We start from the raw sequence: 19,057 nt of genomic DNA on the forward strand, positions 1-19,057 counted from the left end.
GACTATACACAGAGTTTGACTTGCCAAGAAAAGAGACGACATTCATTCAAGAGATTGTTATTGGCTGCTGAGCAAAAATAGAAACCATCATTTTCCTCCATTAATACTTACATAGAAACGTAGCTTAATACCATAGAGAGAGTGGGAAAACTCACCCATGGTGAGCTCCTATCACCTACCAAGCATGAAGCTAGGTGCTTTACATGTTTATTTAGCACAACAGTATTACAAATATGGGGGGGCATTATATTTTACTTGTTTATTGTGAGGAAAAATATACACATGGAGAAATGCATTTAAATCTTCATCGATCATTCAAAAGTGAACATCCATGAAATCACACGTCAAGAAGAATGTTGTCGGCCCCTTGGAAGCCACTGACCTGCCCCTTCTACTGGCAGCCTTCTCCCTCACCCCAAAGCTAACCATTGTTCTGACATTATAAGTGCTATTCTTGCTTTTCTGTAGAGTTTTACCACCTAAGTGTGCTTTCCAATACTCTCCAGTTGAATTTTGCCCTTTTTTCAACTTCATTTGGATGGAATCATACAGTATATAATATTTCATTTGGCTTCTTTTCCATGTTGCTTAGAGTATTGACTTCATGTATGACTGTAGCACAATTTATCCATTCAACTGTTGGTGGACATTTCCACTCAGTTTGAGGCTTCTACAAACAATGATACTAGTCTGGTGTACATGAGCTCTCAATTCTACGTGGTATATATCTAGGAGTACAAATAAGATGTGCACATCTTCAGCTTTACTGGATAAGGCCAAACTCTTTTCTGAAGTGATTGGTTGTACCAATCTACACTCCCATCAGTGGTATATTCGAGTTTCCTTGGTTTTGTGTCTCTGTCAATACTTAGTATTTTCAGACCTTTAAAAAAATTCTTTTTAGAAGACTAATAAAGTTCTTTTCTATGAAGATAATGATATCATGTTTTTCTTAATGTGGCAAATGATATTGATTGATTTTTAAAAAAATCTTAAACCAACCCTGCATTCCTGGAATAAACCCAGCTGGGTCATGATATATAGTCCTTTTTAGTTATTATTTGCTGATATTTTATAGAGGATGTTTGCATCTATGTTCACAAATGAGCTTGGTCTGAATTTTCCTATTTCGTACAGCCCTTGCTGTGTTGTGGTATCAAATTTATACCAGCCACTTTTTTTCTATTCTTTCTATCAAAATGCTTTGATAAAGCATTTATTTCTTATTATTCTCTTGGATAATTTGTACAAGAATTGCATTATTTCTTCCTTAAGTGTTTAGTAGAACTCACTCCTGAATGCCTTTGGGCCTGTGGTATCTTCGTGGGAAGAGTTTATTTTATTGCTCTAAGACCATTATAGTTTTCTATTTCATCATGCTTTATATTCAGTATGTTTTGTTTTTCTAGCAATTTGCCTATTTCCTCTAGATTTAAAATATTTTTGGCATAACATCTTATTATCTTTTTAACATGTATATCATTTGTAGTTATGCCCTCATTTCATTCCTGATACAGTTCATTTGATTTTTCTGTTTTCCTTGTTTGGTCTTGCCACAAATTTATCAGTGTTATTAATCTATTCAAGGAACCAACTTTTGACATTTGTTTATTATTTACCTTTTTCTATTTCATTAATTTCTGGGCTTATCTTTATTATTTTCTTTGAGTTTATTTTTCTGCTTGTTTGTTGTTAATTTCTTTTTTTAAATTAAAGTTTATTGGGGTGACAATGGTTAGTAAGGTTACATAAGTTTCAGGTGTACAATTCTGTATTACATCATCTATATCTCACATTGTGTGTTCACCACCCAGAGTCAGTTCTCCTTCCATCACCATATATTCGATCCCATTTACCCTCATCTACCAACCCCCTCCCCTGTTGTTAATTTCTTGAGCTGATGTGACAAATAGTTTCTGTCTGCCCCTTCACATCCACTCTCCACTAATGCTCTTTGACATAATGTCTATTTTTATCCGATATTAATAAAGTTACATCAGTTTTCTTTTTATTAGCATTTGCATGGTATATGTGTTTTGCATTCTTTTACTGTCAACCTCCCTGTAGTCTTATTTTCTAGATAGATCTCTTGTACACAGGATATACAGTAGTTCTTCATCTCTAGGAAGTCATCAGGTTTTTGACAAACTTTCTTATATGCAACAGAGAAAGATAAAATGCTGCCAATTAATCTGTGATGTTATGCTTTTTGAACTTGTAATTATTACTTTATTAATATCTTCAGAATTCTTTCAGAATTTAGACGTAGATTTTATCATATTTTTTACTTTTTCCTGTTTTTTTTGTGCCATTCAGAGCAACTTTTGGTTTCAGTGCTGCATCATAGTATAAGCTCTTTAAGTTATTTTGTGTGGCAATTAAATTCAATGTGGTTTCAACCAACAATGCATATAACTCAACTGAAGTCATAGCAATATGAATGGTTGTGACCAAGTTCATGCATAGGCAGGCAATAACGAATACATCTGACTATAATCTGGCCGACAGCAATTGTACAGTGTCATTAAATCTATTTAAGAAATGTCAAAAAGTAGAAAATTGTGCATCTTAGAATCAATGAAATGTGAGAGATTTCTTTCTTACCCGGCCTGGCAATTTCTGTCATTTAACTGGAACACTCAGCTGATTTACATTTAAAGTAATCACTGATGTCCTTGGATTTCAATATCATCTTGATGTTCACTTTGTATTTTTCCCACCTACTTTATGTCCTTTCTAAATGTTTATTTTGCCTTCTTTTGGTTTGATAAAGCATTTATTTCTTATTAAATTTTCCCCTCTATTAGTTTAGATGGTGTATACTGTGGCAGCCATTCAGGATGTTTATAAATATTCTAATTCTCACTTCCTTTTGGGTACATGATAGGGCAGCATTCACTGTCCACTTGAAGTTAGGTATGGTCGTGTGACTTACGGGATTACTTTGATGTCTTCTTTGCCATGCAGGATGTAGTCAATGACCTTGTAAAAGTTGATTTCCTAGGCAAAAGAGATAGAGAAATATGTCCCTTCAGAGTCTGAGACAGAACTTCAGCAGAAGTGTGTCCATAGGACAGGCCTTATACTTTACTGTGTGCCCCGTGGTTTTCCAAAAGCACCAGCCTGACTCTCTAAGGGTGTGTCCCAGCTACCTCTGGAGCTCCCTGTTCTCAGCTGACTCTCAGGATTTAGTGTGCTCCTCCTTAGATGCAGTTCACAGTGGCCAAGCAGGGTCTGGGATCTGGGGCTGCAAAGAGGAATGGGAAGTGTTCTAAGGGAGTCTGGGGTTTCAGTACAAGGAGAAAGAGAGAAGGACTGCTGTTGGAGTCTACAGAGAGAGAGAGAGGTGGAAAGGAGGTTCCTGACCCATTTAGAATCATTGTCAACCCAGCCATCCTCCATGCAGGGCTCAGCTCCACTACCACAGCCCCCTTTTTCACTCATTCCTACCACACAACTGTTCTCTTTGCTATGTCAGCTCTTCCAGACCTGTTTTCCCAATTATGCCTCATGCCTTCTAACTCACTTTCCACTTCTTTCCTCTCTCCCACCTCCTTGTACCATTAAAACTCCATTCTCTTAGAATAGGTCTGTTCAATTACATGACTTCTTGACATGTACTTGGATACTGGCTCCTTTCCCTCAGCTCTCCATGGAAAAATCAGTTACCTTATTAGAACCTTTGAACTTCCAGGTATGACAGGCAAGTTAGCCACCATTCAAAACTGGGAGAAATGAGACCCAGGGAGAGGAAAGAACTCTTTTACAGTAAGTCAGTGAACCAGGACCAGAAGCTTGACTTTCATGCCCCGTACTCATTCTGCTATGTCACCTAAGGTTAATAGCTTAAAACTGTTTTATTTTTGGCACTGCTCTCACCTAGAATAGCACTATTCAAAGTGTGGTTCCTGGACTGATACTTGTCTGCCAGCTGTTTGTTGCCATTCCATGATAAGATAAAAACAGACATTGACAGTCGGCATTTAGAAACTTTTAAAGCAGTTTGACTAAGTTAGGTCTGTTGAAACAAAAAACCAAAATGGTGGGGAGGGGGGGACTTACATTGTGCATGTCTTTTTTAATTTTTATTTTTTCTAGTTATATATTTTAATACATTTTGAAAAGTGGATTAGAAAATTTTTTTTAAAATCCTGTTCCTTTACTACATGTATTTTGAGAAGTACTGCTCTAGAGATTTAAATGTAGATACTTTGGCTCCACTCAGGCCTTCTGACTCAGAACTTCCACAAAGAAAAATTCCTGATCCAGTCAAGAGAGTCTGAAGTTCCATTTGGTTGACAGGCGACCATGACCTTCTTTAGGCCCATGAGGGATAGGCTCTGCTGCTCAACAACCAGCATTGGCAGCAGCTACCATGACTGAACGCTTCTAGGAGACACACTCTGGCTTAACAGGAGGCAGAAACTAGAACTGGTCCAAAGACATCAGCAGCCTCAGGGTAGACTTGATCCCTATCAAGTAGGAAGCATGCAAGGGGAGACTAGATGAACCCCACAGCATGATGAATTGGAGCTAAGAATAGACCTAGAGTGAAGACTTGTGCTGTACTCTTGGTTTTTCTGTGTGTACTCTTGGTTTTCCTGTGTGGACTCTCTGGGCCTCGGTTACCCCAGCTGCAAAATCAGCGGTGTTTGTTTATTGTTGCTGTTAGGCAGCAGAACTCGTTGCCCAAACAAAGCATGAGAGTCAATCATATAGCACAGATGAAAAGTAGTGCTGCCCTAAGGGCAGAAGCGTTGGGTACATAGAAATCCTCATCCCTAGTCTCTCATTCCCTTTCCTATCTTCCTCCTCGCCCATTAACCCCTGGCCAAGGCAGCCATTGGAGAAGTCTGGGATTCTAAGACAATCAGAGAAATTTAAAAACTGGACTAGATAATTCCTAAAGCTTCTCCCAGCTACAAATCAGAGATAGTGATTGGATAGTTAGCAATACCCCTCAAAGATTAAAATGCATATACCAGGAATGCCACATGTAGTAATGAATCCTATAGATATACTCCCAAATGTGGGTAAAAGTGTCGTTTGCCCCAACCAGGCGTCTCAGCCAGATTGCTTTACAAAGGCTGGAGACAACGTAATGGCCATCATTAGGAGACAGGTGAACCTGCGTACAGTGGATACTCTGCATGTCTCCAGAACGACAGAACTATATCTGTGATGATAGGGAAAGATGCTGAAATACAGTCAAGTGGGAAAAGTAAGGCACAAAACAGAATCATCACATTTGTTGAGGATGGTGGCAGTGGAATACGTATATATATCCAGGAATACCTGGCTATCCATAGACATTTCTGAAAAGACAGTTGCTAACAGTGTCTGCCTCAGGAGGCTGGATTTCTGTGGTGCTACCTTTTGTATGGTGTGACCTTGTCACTGTGCCCATGCATTCGTTTTTCAACAAATACAAACTTTGTGAAGAACATTCGTGAAAAGTGAAGTTGTACCCTGTAGGTACTAGTAGAAAGCAAACATGGCCGAATTATCTGCTGTGACTTTGGTAGAGCTAAGTTTCTACCTGGGAGGAGGAGGAGGCTCGCTTCTACAACCTTCTCAACCTTCTTCAGGTCTTTGCTTTGGGGACATCTGTCCTTGGGCCTGGGCTGCGCCCTGCACTTCCAGGCAAGTTGCCAGCTCCCTGGACCCCACAGGCTTCCCTATCCGGGGGTGATCACGAGATTCCTTTAGAAAGGTTAGAAATGGAAGTGTTGTTTTTGAAACACACAGGAGAATTAATTTGCTTTCACAGAAAGCAACAAAAAGATCACTGTGCTTTAGGTAAACAGGGCTTTTTTCATACCCTGTAGTTCAGCCAAGCTGTCTTCAAGGCCATATTCACATAGAAGTTCACCAGCCTTCGGAAAGTCAAAACTAAGCCATCAAAGGTCACCTTTGTTACATTCTACCTGAGCAACTCAGGCTGTAACAGAAGGGTCTTGTGTTACAAGAGCTATAAATGCAGCCATAGCCAAATCATCATGCATGGAAATATACCAGTTTTAAAACAAGTGCCACTTTTTCCCCCCATAAAGCCTAAGTAGCCTGTATAACTTTCTAATAATTAAAATACACATGTACATCATTTTCTTTTTAAAAGGAGATGAAGTGAGCTGTAGCTGCTATTGGGGAGCTTCAGACCCAAGATTTAGGGAGGTTAATTGGTCAAAATCCAGACAAAAGCTGTATTTCTAATAGGAATGTGGCCGATAAAGTGTGAGAATGATGTTAGAAGGCAAAAGGAGTGTCAAAAAGCATGATTGTAATGCCGGTTACCCGAAAGAAAAGCATCCTGGGTTTGATTTTGTACAAACCATTTGACCCCTCTAGACCTCAATCTCCTCAACTGTCAAATGAGGAAAATGAGGATACTTCCTTCATAAACTAGTTGAAAAGAGTAAGTGATTTAATCAGATGAGGAAGGTGAGGCTTAGAGAGGTTCCCAAGGCCATATAACTAGCTGGTGTAGCAGGGATCTGAACTCGGGCTTTCTTTCCACAAACCCATGCTCTTTCCAGAAGATCCAGTTTTCGCCAGTCCTGTCCTGCTCTATCTGGGCCCCAGCTCAAGCCTCTGTGTGTTTTCCTCACCAACTGTGTTGAAAACCTGGAACGGACTTTCGAGATGGATTCAGTGACAGCATCCCATAGATGGGAAAATTGAAGACCATCAATTATTTGCCAAAGTTCACCCTACAAGTTAGCAACCAACCCAAACCAAAGTTCTTCTGGCCTTTTCCATCACAATGCAAGGCCTCATACTCTTGCAAGGACTGACTGAGCCCTTGCTACCTGAGATGGAGAAGGGTTTGGGGAAAGAAAAGTCTTTGTGTGTTTGTGTGTGTGTGTGTGTTTCTTTTGTTTTATTTTTTATTTTTTTTAAATTTATTGGGGTGAAAATTGTTAGTAAAGTTACATAGATTTCAGGTGTACAATTCTGTATTACATCATCTATAAATCTCATTGTGTGTTCACCACCCAGAGTCAGTTCTCCTTCCATCACCATATATTTGATCCCCTGGTTTGTTTTATTTTTATTTTTTATTTTTATGTTTTATTAGTTTCAGGTGCACAAGAAAAGTCTTAACTATGAATGTGCTGGTCACCTCAGTGAAACCAACACTCCTTGAATGGATCAAATGATGGGCAGCTCTTTCTGGGCTGGCGCTGAGTGAGAAAATGTCCTGTTCAGTTCAGGCTTAAAGATTGGGGTACTTAAGGGTGAAGAACCAGATAAGTTAGAGCCTAACATTTCTCTGGCTGTCCTGGAGTTGGAGATGACCTCTGACCTCAGGGAATTGAATATCATAGTAGCCACGGAAATTGAAGTTAGTTGAAGTTGGGGTTGCCTGAACGCTATGGTGATATCTAGTCCAGTTTCTCTCTTTTTAAATTTCTAGGAAATACAAGTCCAGCTCCTCTGTGAACTGGAGAAAAATCTTGGTGGTAACAAGTCAGCTATGCCAACACAAAAAGCTGTATTTAAAAAGGAAAAGTGTCCCCATTTTTGACAGTGGCACATGATGCAATCCTTGAGGACTCAGTCTTCCCAAAGGAAACCATGAAATTGTGTGGGTAAAAAAGCAGTTTGAAACTGGACAATAGCAGGTTATAAAGGTCATTTTGGATAAAGCACAGCAGACCATAGACTCCACGGTTGAAATCTTTTCTGGTGTGTATATGTAGCTCATAAGCAAGAGTTTGAATTAAGACTAAATAAAGTCTATTACACACACACACACACACACACACCACCCTCTGTTGTGGGTTAGGGTCATGGTTGGCTGGGTACAACCAAGCCGCCTAGCAGAAATTAATATGCTATTTCAGACAGTCTAAAAGGGCTTGTGGGAAGAGTACTGGACTAAAAGTCAATTCAGGCCATGACTCTGCTGCTTACTTACCCTGTGTGGCCTCAGCTAAGGTCATTTAGTCATTCTACAGGTACAGGTGCTACAGGCCATTTGAGTACCAGATCTGTTTATTCTGCATCGTTGCCAAATCCCCACATATGTCATTTCAGCCTTTCTAAAGTGTTTGTTCCTCATCTTTAAAATGAAGCAATGGTATAAGACCAGAGGTCACAAACTCAAGTGCCTAGAGGCCCGGTAGAAACATAAATGAGAACAGGGGCCAGATGTATCCAAGAGGGAGTGGTGGGGACTGTGGCAACCTAGAGCGCTCAGGCCACATTCCAAAGAGGTAGCTGATACTCAGCTCCAATCAAATTTACCCTGCGGGATTGTGGGTCAAGTTTTGACTAATCTTCCACCTTTTCAAAAGGCACTGAGAATGTAGATGTTTATGGGAAATATCTTGATTTTTAAGTGCTAAGCTACTAATTCAAACATTTTTTTTTAAGTAAAAAGATTTTTAAAGATATGCAGCCAAACAAGTTTATCTGTTGGCTGGAATTGACCTTCTGGCTATCAATTTATATGCTCTCAATTAGATATTAAGGGTATTTCCTGCTCTATCTATAATTCTGAACTCCTGCTGGGTGAATTCTTGACCAAGTTGCTTGACTTTTCTCGGGCTATGCCCTCTTCTGTGGAATGAGAATTTTGATGTCATCCTGCTCAACCCCACCAGGTTACTGTGCAACTCCAGCAAAATATTAAAAACAACTTGCAAATTACAGGGCTTGGCTATTATGAGGAATTATAACTTCAAGGGAGACAACCCAACCCAAAGAAAATAAATACCCAAGTGATAAAGAAACATCAGCAGGGTCTACACTGCCTTACAATTGAATTTCATTAAACATTTAATCATAATGAACAGGCCAGAGAGAGACCTACCCTTCCATCTGGAGTCCTGGGACCAGTGTAGGGTGGAGCTTCACCCATCAGGACTGGCCACACGTCAAAAAATTCCTAGGAATGAGAAAAACAATAATTACATGTCTTGAAAATACATGATCGAAGGTTTAGTTAAAATAATGGTCCTTGCAGTATCATTTATAACAGTGAAAAATTAGAAACAACCTAAGTGTCCAATAATAGGGGACTTATTAAATCAATTATGGAGCATCTAGTAACAATGATGCTACAGATGTTTATGTATTGATTAAAAATGTGTCTATGATACATTGATAAGTGAAATATTGTGAGGTGACAAAACTATATAGATCATGTGACCCCAATGTTTAATTATACATAGAAAATACTCTCAAATGCTCAACAAAGTATTAGCAACTGGTTTCCTCTGGGTGATTGGAAGGAGGCTATCATTTATTTAGCAATTTTTCCATAGTAAAACTTAGTGCTTTTGTAACCAGGAAAAAAATATTTTTCCCTAATAAGAAAGAAAAAACAATGGTGCCAAATATGGACAGATAGTCTTGTATCTGAGATCCAACAAGAAAGGATGACACCTAAAACAACTGGCAAAGACATGGGCAGAGAGAAAAGGCGTTGCACTGTCTCACAGCCTCAGGAGGAGAAACTGACTGGGACACAGCACAGGCTCTTCCCTGTTACTTCTTCACTGGTTTTCCTACTGCTCACGTAGCTGCGCAGCTTGTGTTGGGTGGAGCCTGGGCCTGGCAGAGGAGGCCTCTGTCCTCCAGTGCCCACTCCATCCATTCATCTGTAGATGTCTAGGGACAATGATCAATTAGCGCTGGATTATGGTTAACAGCATGCCAAGCTCCCCTGTTCTTGGCCTCTCTCTTGTCTGAACATGTTTTTCATGGTGGTTTGCCTATTCTAATATCATTTGGAGAGAGGACAAACAGAAGGGAGTCTGCATGAAATTCAGATTTTTCTTGACTACTGACAACAGGAAGAAATTCCACTCTGGGTGAAAATGTGACGTGGGGGCCTACCTGAGCCACACAACATGCCTGCTGCTGCTGTAGATATACTGACACTGCCAAGGCACAGTTTGTGCCTTGGGGGAACTTGCTGTCTCCTGGAGGAGACAATCAAGCACTCAAATAACTATAGTAAGATAGATGGGGTAAGAATCTAAACAGTAATGGAAGAATACAAATATTTGAGGAGCCCAGAAGAAGGACAAGTACTTCGGGCTAACACTATCTGTATCAAACACTGAGTGGCTCTGAAGATTGGCCCAAGGAGAAGCAGAAGTCAACAAGGGGTTAGTGGAGACTCGGGCGTGTTTATCCTTGCCTCCCCCCACCTCTCTCTCCCCCCCCCTTTTTTCTTCTTTCTTTTATTTTTAAAAGCCTTGATTGAAATATACTTCACATACCATACAACTCACCCAGTTCAAATGTATAATTCAGTGGCTTTTATTGACTTATTTCATAATGTCAACAGCTCAGGTAAGAGTTTAGCTGCCTGGGGGGTAGGTTCTCACAGTGACTGTAGGCAGCCCAGTCCACCTCTAATTGCTAGGTTGTTCCATCTTTCGGGGATGACTAAGTCAGAATATTCTTGCTGAAATGTGACTTTCCCTTTTGAGAGGGAGTTCAAAAGAAACAGAGGGTAGGGCAGCCATTTAGCTCAGTTGGTTAGAGCGCAGTGCTCATAACACCAAGTTTGCCAGTTCGATCCCCACATGAGCCACTGTGAGCTGCGCCCTCCACAACTACATTGAAACAACTATTTGACTTGGAGCTGATGGGTCCTGGAAAAACACACTTAAAATAAATAAAAGTTTACAAAAAAGAATAATTACTTTAAAAAAGAAAGAAAGAAACAGGGGGCAAAACATTGCAGCATAGAGCAGATTGGACTTGGGGGCAGATTCTTTAAGGTGCAAACTGAGCACCTTAAGATGGAGTGTTTTAAATTCAACTACTCAGAAATTCTTTTGATTTGAAAAAAAGAATCATTCATTTGTATGAATTCATTCATAAGCTACTTCCTGAAGGAGTATCAAAAGGTTTATTGTTGGACTTAGCAATATTTGGCAAAATATTTTGTTCAAGAGTGTGCAAAAATCAAATGGATGGCTGTACTAGAATCAGAGATTCCTAAAATCAGTATGTGGCCCAACTGTTCCAGAATCTCTTAGGGAGTTATTTTAAAGGCAAAAATCAAAATAATAGACCCATGGGTATATTGAATTCTGGTATATGATCAAATGGCATATCAAAATGGTGTCATTTCAAAACAGTGGAGAAAGGGTAGACTACTCTTTAACTGGGGAAATATGGAGTGGAGGGGACAAATGTACCCTACCTCACACCATACACACACATAATTTCAAGACAAATGAAAGATTAAAATACATTAATCAAAACTAGTAGAGAAGGGGCCGGCCCGGTGGCTCAGGCAGTTAGAGCTCTGTGCTCCTAACTCCGAAGGCTACCAGTTCAATTCCCACATGGGCCAGTGGGCTGTCAATCACAAGGTTGCTGGTTCAACTCCCGCAAGGGATGGTGGGCTGTGCCCCTTGCAACTAGAAACGGCAACTGGACCTGGAGCTGAGCTGCACCCTCCACAACTAAGGCTGAAAGGACAACTTGACTTAGAAAAAAGTCCTGGAAGTACACACTGTTCCCAACAAAGTCCTGTTCCCCTTCCCCAATAAAATCTTAAAAAAAAAAAAACCCTAGTAGAGGTTTTTATCAGATTATTTCATATTCTCTTTATAATATTGAGGGTGGAGAAGTCTTTCTTGAACAAAATCCAAAACTCAGCAGCCATAAAAGAAAATTTAAATCTTCTGTATGATGAAAGGCACTATAAACAAAGTTAAAATACAATTCATAGAAAGGGAAAATATGGTTGCAGCCTATGTGATAGATATATAATTTCTGCCATGTATAACATGCTCCTATATTTTAATAAGAAATAGACAAACAATTCAATTTTAAAGGTGGAAAAATGATATGTCAGGGTAATACATGGAAGAAGAAAAAGTAAATCACAAACATATAAAATATATTTATCCTCAAGGGTAATGAATGACAAAACAATCAAAAGTAAGCAAAAATACTTTTTGCCCATTTAGATAGGGAAAAAAAAAATGTATAATATCCAGAATTGGCAGAGGTTTGGGGAAATGGAACTCTGATGAAGCGTGACTGAGAGTGTAAAATAGTATAGCCTTTAGAGGGAAAATTTTGGGAAAGCAGAATCAAATTTTTGTCCCAATAATTCCACTTCTACAGCTCTGTTATGTAGATAATCTCTGTCAAGTGTATAGAGATTTCATTGCAATATTGTCTTTAATTGCAGGCCTCTTTTAAAATGATTTAAATGCCAAGCAATAGGGGAAAGAATAAATTAGTATGGTATATCCATACTGTTAAAAAGAATGAGATAATTCCATGTAGGGTAAAGAACAAAGAAAGAAGATTTCTACTTCTGCTAATGGTGGCTAGTTTATTCCAGACCATTCTTCTGACTGAGAATGTGTGTGCTGAACTGTGTGTATATGTGTGTATATGTATAAATATACAAAAGAATCATAGAACTAGCAAGGCAGCAAGGACTTGATAGGCCAAGATCCCATAGAGAAGGGAAACCCAGTTATGAGCCTGACATTTGATTCAACATTTTCTTTCGACCCCCTTGCTGATATCAAAGATGAAGCAACTAGGAAGCTGAGCAAAACTTTCAGCAGATTCAGTAGGTTAGGAAAACAAAATTGGAATTCAGAGTCTGCCAAGGAGGAATACCTTTGAAAAACACCCCAGGCTTTCAGCTGAGATCACCACAAAGGTTTATACCCTCAGAATAAAAGGGAACCAAATGTAGACCAGCCCTCACAAACTGTTCCAACAAAAGTAACAGGCCAATAAAAGATAAGCCATTAACTGAAAAATTAAGAGGAAAAACAGATCATAGATAGAGTCACAGAAAATATCTACAGATATTATAGGGTCAGACACAAACTCTAAAATAACTGATTATGTCCAAGAAGTCAAATATAGAATAGAGAATTAGAAACTACAAAAAAGAATCAAATAGAAATTATAAAATTGAAAAATACTTGAAATTAAAAATACTAGAGAGCTTTAACAGCCAATTAGACACAACTGAAGGATTAATGGAAGATAAGAAATATTCGAACTGAAAAATAAAAATACAAAAGGATGCCCAATATAAAAAGGAATGTAAGAAACATAAAACACAGGGAGGAAGTCTAGATGTCTTTTCACTACTGGATATCAAGATATTTTATAAAGATAATGTAATTAGGACAGTACGATATTGTAGAAGAACAAATAAATATACCAATGGGACAATTAGAGTCCAGAAACTGACCCAACACATATGATAGAGGCATGATAGGGAAAGATGGTCTTTTCAATAGGAGAGTGGAGAAAGAAAAGTTTTTTTTCAATATATGGTGTTGGGTCAACTGGATATACATATGGAAAAAATTAATATTGATGTCACACTGTACATTTAAAACATTCCAGATAGATTGCAGAACTTCATGTAAAAGTTAAAATAATAAAGCTTTTAGAAGTTAGCATAAGTAAATATTTATATCACCTTGGTGCACAAAAACCAATAACCCTAAAGGAAAGATTGATAAATTGGACTACATTACAATCCAAAACTTATATTCATCAAAACATACTATTAAGAGAAAGATATCACAGAACAGGAAAAGATATTTGCAATGTGTATAGTCAACAGAGGACCCATATCCAGAATTTGTAAAGCACTCCCACAAATTAGTAAGAGCAAAAAGACAATAGAATTTTTAAAAACAGAGAAAAGATTTAAGCAGGCACTTCACAAAAGAGGATATCCAAATGGCCAATAAGTATATGAAAAAGTGTTTAACCTCATCAATCGTTAGGAGGATACATGTTAATACCTAGAGAAATAACACTAAATACATGCTCACAAGAATTAATAAGACTGGCAAAACCAAATATTGGTGAGGAAACCCTCATATATTGTTGGAGGGTAAAATGGTACAATCATTTTGAAAATCAGATGGGCAATATCTGATAAAATGGTTACCCAGAACTTCTAGGAAAATACCTAACAGAAATGGGTACAACTGTGTACCAAAGGATATGTACCAGAGTGTTCATCATAGCAATATTCATAATAGCCCAAACCGAAAACTCAAATGTCCATCAACAATAGAACAAATAAATATTGTGTGGATTATTCATATAATGGAACATTCCACAAGAATGAAAATGAATGAACTAATGTTATGTGGAGCAGTAAGGAGAGATCTCACAAACAAAATGATTGAAAGAAGCCAGACACAAAAAAGCATGTATTTGTATGATCCCATTTATATGAACTTCAAACATAGGCAAAACTAACATGGCATTAAAGGTGTGACCATGGTTAGATTCAGCGAGGGGTGTGAGGGAGTTACTGCAAAGGGGAAAGAAAGGGGCTTCTGCGGGGTTGGTAATGTTTTCTATTTTTCCATCTTGGTGGTGGTTATGCGGGGATGTGATAAATCATTGAGCTATTCACCAGCAATTAGTGCTCTTCTCTGTGCATATGTTATGTTTCAGCATAGATATTTATTGAAAAGAATCCACGTGTACTGACATGGGAAGATGTTCACTAAGCATTCAGTAAAAAAGGCAAGTAAAAAAAAAAATCAGGAAACGTAGCCCAGCAATTTTTAAACAGTTCCTCAGAAGATTGTGATTCACTGTGACGTTTCAGAGCCTCGGCACTAGATCGAACATCTTTCCCAACCCCAGAATCTGTGATTCACGTATTCATTCAACCAAATATTGGAGGGTCTCCACTGGTCTGTGTACCACACTCAGCATGACAAGGGGTACAAAATTAAACAGACAGGAATCCTGTACGGTGGGGCTTTGGGATAGGAAATTACAAATCCAGATTATTCTGGAAATCTGTTCCAAGGCAGAAAATGATTAGCCTCAGGAGCAGAGACAGGAAGAGAGCAATGGGAGGGTTGGTTTGAGGAAACCTAGCTGAAAAATAAAGCTTGGGACTTTACAGGGCTCTGCCTCCCTAACCACGGTATCTGGGGTGAACCTAGCTCCTGAGCAATCTGAGAGACCAGACCCGAGTATCCACCTCTACTTCAGTTGCCAGGGCTCTACAAGCCATAGGAAAGGTTTTTGCCCAACTTTGAGTACATTTTCTGAGAATTCCTGAAGTTGGCAACTTTCTTCTTTCTGGACGTTGATCCTACATAGAAACTTCTTCATCATTCACCTTCACCACCTCATCAAGCCTTCTTCTCATGGATGCTTTCTTTTCTAGCTGACTGGGGAAGATACAAGTTGTTTTTACTCACCTGTGCCCTAGATTGACTTTTCTCTTTTAAAGGTTAGTACTCCGCTCTTCAGCATAAAAGTATGAAAAACTTTGCACAGCTATCCACATTCTCCCAGCCTCTTCCCTGCGCAACTGAATGGATGATACCAGCCTGGGCTCCTCTTGGGGTATATTTAACCCATTCTTGGAAAGGTCCACTCCTTTCTCACCTTCTGCTTCGTCATGTCTAAGAGCCCCACAGAGTATCTGTCGCAGTTGAGGAAGGCTCTGACTGTGTACAGGGCTTTGTGGAACTGTCTCTCGATGTCCGTAAGCTCTTCAAAGACTTTGCTCCCAGACCACAGCAGTATCTGAAGAAACACAAAAACACGTCAAAGTTTCTGCGGCACAAAGCGGAAGCTCACTACCTAGAGAATAATAGCAACTCTGTAAGTACTCTAGAGTTTATCTCGTTTAACTCTCACAATAACCCTGAGATAGAGACAGGATAACAATCCCCATTTTATAGATGGAGGAACTGAGTTTCAGGGAGGTGAAATAACTCACCAGCCTACAACTCCTTCCATTTCTTTCATTCATACATTGTTAAAGAGAGTAATAATAACAAACATTGATTGAGTACAAGTGCTCTCCATACATTATCTCCTTTACTATTGACAGCAATCCTTTGAGGGTGGAACCATAATTATCTCCATTTTTCAAATGGGGAGACTGATGCTTGGAGAGGCTAAGTGATTTGCACAGGGCATTAGAGATAATAAATGGCTTTGCAGGGATTCAAATCCACTCTGTCTGACTTGAAACTTGCGCAGATAATCACTCTGGAATAGAGCTTTACAAACATCCACTATCTCATAACCCCAGGGATGCTGGGAAGAGACTATATGCTGGTTCCCAGGCACTTTCATTTCCACCGGCCTTTTCAAGCCTGACCACGTCAATGCTTCAGTACAAGGATGATGGGTCCAGTCCATTCCCTTGAGCCACACCCCTTACCTGGCCACGCCGAGTCTCACAGTTGTGCAGGTAACTCAGGTGGAACACCTTCATGATTAGATTTGCAAAATTGAGATACTTGAGAAGAATCTGAAAATCAAACAGCATGAGGGGAAATAGATGAGAAGGAGAAATCCCTCCTCTGGCCACTTCCACCATCTGCAAATGTCTGACCCTTTCTAAAGCTTCATCAGAGGCAATTTGAGTAGCTAGATCATAAAATGCTGACTCATAAAATGTTGCAATATAAGAGTAGAATGTAGAATGTCAATGTCAATAGGGGTGTATTCATGAAAAAATAGCTACTATTTATTGAGTTTGCAGTCCTTGTGGTAAGTCATTTATGTGTGCTATCTTATCTGATCACTACAAGTACCCCAAGAGCTGAAAAATATAAAAATCATCCCCATTTTAAAACTGTTTATTTTCAAGCCCAGGAATCAGACACCAAACTAGGGAAAGCCCCTCGTAACTATTTCTTACAAATAAGAAAACAGAGGTTCAGGAAAATTATGTAATTTGCCCATGTCAGCTAGATATTAGCAGAGCCAGAACAATCATCCCTACGTTCTTGGCTCCAAAGACCGATGTCTTAAACTTTTGTTTATTTTGAGTGTGTTTTTCCAGGATCCATCAGCTCCAAGTCAAGTAGTTGTTTCAATCTAGTTGTGGAGGGCACAGCTCACAGTGGCCCATGTGGGGATCGAACCAGCAACCTTGTTGTTACGAGCATCGTGCTCTAACCAACTGAGCTAACCGGCCGCCCCAAAGGCCAATGTCTTAACCATTATTCTGACCTCCCTCCCTCAGAGAGCATCAGACTAACCCTATGTCTTACAGATGGGGAAGCCGAGGTCAGGCCAAATAGCAAGGTTCAGAGGACCTCCTGAGCTGGGAGAACGTGCTGGCATGGCCACCCCAGCAGTTTCTCAAGTACCCTTACCTCTTCATCTCTCTTGGTGAAGTGGGGCCCATCCACTTTATTCACAGCCATGATAATGGCCACCACATCCTTCCCATTCATTATGGGGGAAGCCAAGATGCTCTTGGTTTGATACTCTGTGAGATTGTCCACGAAATCGCAGAAATGCTCATCCTGAAGGAAGGCAGAAATAAGCATGGGAGGGCAAATGAAGAGCAAAGACAATAAAACAACCAGGGTCCTGTGTGCCCATCATAGTGGGTTGGTGGGGGGGCTTGCTATTCTCTGTTGATAAGAGAATGAAGACATTTCCATCTCCTCTCCTCAGCAGGGGCAAGGCAGTCAGAGAGGATTTCTGTCCTGGAAGCCTCTAGACTACAACAGAAGAAGCAAGTCTGAGATTCAGCCTACTGAGAGCTATGGAGGAGACGTGAGCAAAGCACTGTGGGGGTCCCCGGAGGAGGGTATGGGGAGATGATTGTGCCTGGGGAGGAGGGTTTAGAGTAGGCTCTCTTGAGGTGATGACAGGTAAGCCCAGAATAGAAGCTTGAGTGAGGAAAAGAGCTTTGTGAGTATAACAATCACAACTGCTAGTAGCAGGCATTCAGCCTGGCACTTGACATCTCGCTTTAATCCTCCCAGGAACCTGTGAGAGGGAGACTGTCAGTAGCCCATCTTCCAGAAGGGGAAATAAAACTCAAGAAGGTTAATGTTACTTCTTACTTGTGTGTGTGTGGTGAGGGTTAGGGCGTGACTCCAAAAACCTGCTCTCAGCTCTACTACTGCCTTTTGGGGAAGACTGGAGGAGGTTAGACTTGGGTCCAGGTCATTGAATGAAAGAATGTATTACTTTCAGCTTTTTTTTTTAAAAAAAAACAATCCAGTTCTAGCGCCACGTAGCCAGTTCAATGGATACCCCCATTCCACAGATCTTAATGGGAGCCCCACCCTGTGTCAGGTCTTATGCTAACACTGGAGATACAAGAGACACTAACTTTCAGGCCAGGTCACAGTTCAATCAGTGGTAGGTAGTACAGGACATGGTGGCTGAAAGCGGAGAGCGTACAGAGGAGCACGGCCTCCCCCGCCAACACACACACCCTCAACCCCTAAAGCAGCCTCAGAGGCCAGTATGTGGTCAGAGAGAGGAGACAGATCCTGAGTTGTTGCCCTAAATCCAAAAGAATCCACCTTTTTGTTTCCTGGTAGCAGGAGAGGTTTCCCACTGGTCAGCATGGCTTGGCATATAAGCCAGCCCAGACACGCACAGTTCATGCTGTCCTGAGAATGGATATGTATTTCACAGAGCCAATTCAGAGAGCTCTGCAGGAAATGAGTATGCAGAACCTTACCCACAATTGAGAAATTCAGTGTGATGCTCTGCATCGATGGATTTCTTCCCGTTGGAGTGGGATTCAATAAACTAGCAACAACCCTGTTTTCAATGAAGCTGTCTCAGACCAGGTGAAGGGCAAAGGAATTAAGAGAGGCCTGTCATGCTGTACTGGAATTAGCATTGCAGGATTAAGCAAAATCTCTAAAGAAGCATTAGGTTCAAAGTGTTTTTCATCATGTCATTCTCTAGGGACACTGATGAGTCCCTGAAGCCAGAGAGATCTGGGTGAGCTATGCTCAGGTTCATTTCATGAGGTCACTTCAGCTTCGCAATATTTACTTTTACCAGGGAAAGCAATACTTGGGTTTCACCTGCATTTGAGCCAGATGTTACTATATCAACCACAACCCTCTTTCCCACTGAGTTCTCAGCCCTGGAACTCACCTCACAAATGATTCCATGACCAATTGACTGACGTTTGCACAGTCATTGTCATCCTTCTATTTTCTGCATATGAAATCCTCTAAAAAACCATGTCATAGAACCTACGATTTTCAGAGGCAGAAGGGGCCTTAGAAACTATTTGGCTCGAACTATTTATTTTAAAGCCCAGGAATCAGCC

At 40.1% G+C, this 19,057-nt stretch overlaps 1 protein-coding gene across 1 annotated transcript in view; it reads right to left on the reverse strand.

Moving 5' to 3' along the window:
* The window catches only part of PDE6A (phosphodiesterase 6A), a 41,444-nt gene extending 24,228 nt beyond the window's left edge, over positions 1-17,216 (reverse strand). The window contains exons 1-5 of the mRNA XM_081035221.1: positions 17,121-17,216; positions 16,178-16,267; positions 15,391-15,531; positions 8,819-8,893; positions 2,936-3,000 (exon numbers count right to left, since the gene is read on the reverse strand). Of these exons, the coding sequence (XP_080891347.1) occupies positions 2,936-3,000; positions 8,819-8,893; positions 15,391-15,531; positions 16,178-16,267; positions 17,121-17,201 (452 nt within the window). The 5' untranslated portion in view covers positions 17,202-17,216. The remainder of the gene's footprint in view (positions 1-2,935; positions 3,001-8,818; positions 8,894-15,390; positions 15,532-16,177; positions 16,268-17,120) is intronic.
* Positions 17,217-19,057: the final 1,841 nt, after the last annotated feature.

This window comes from Rhinolophus hipposideros, assembly GCF_964194185.1.
Source record: "Rhinolophus hipposideros genome assembly, chromosome: 23".
NCBI classification, from domain to species: Eukaryota; Metazoa; Chordata; class Mammalia; order Chiroptera; family Rhinolophidae; genus Rhinolophus; species Rhinolophus hipposideros.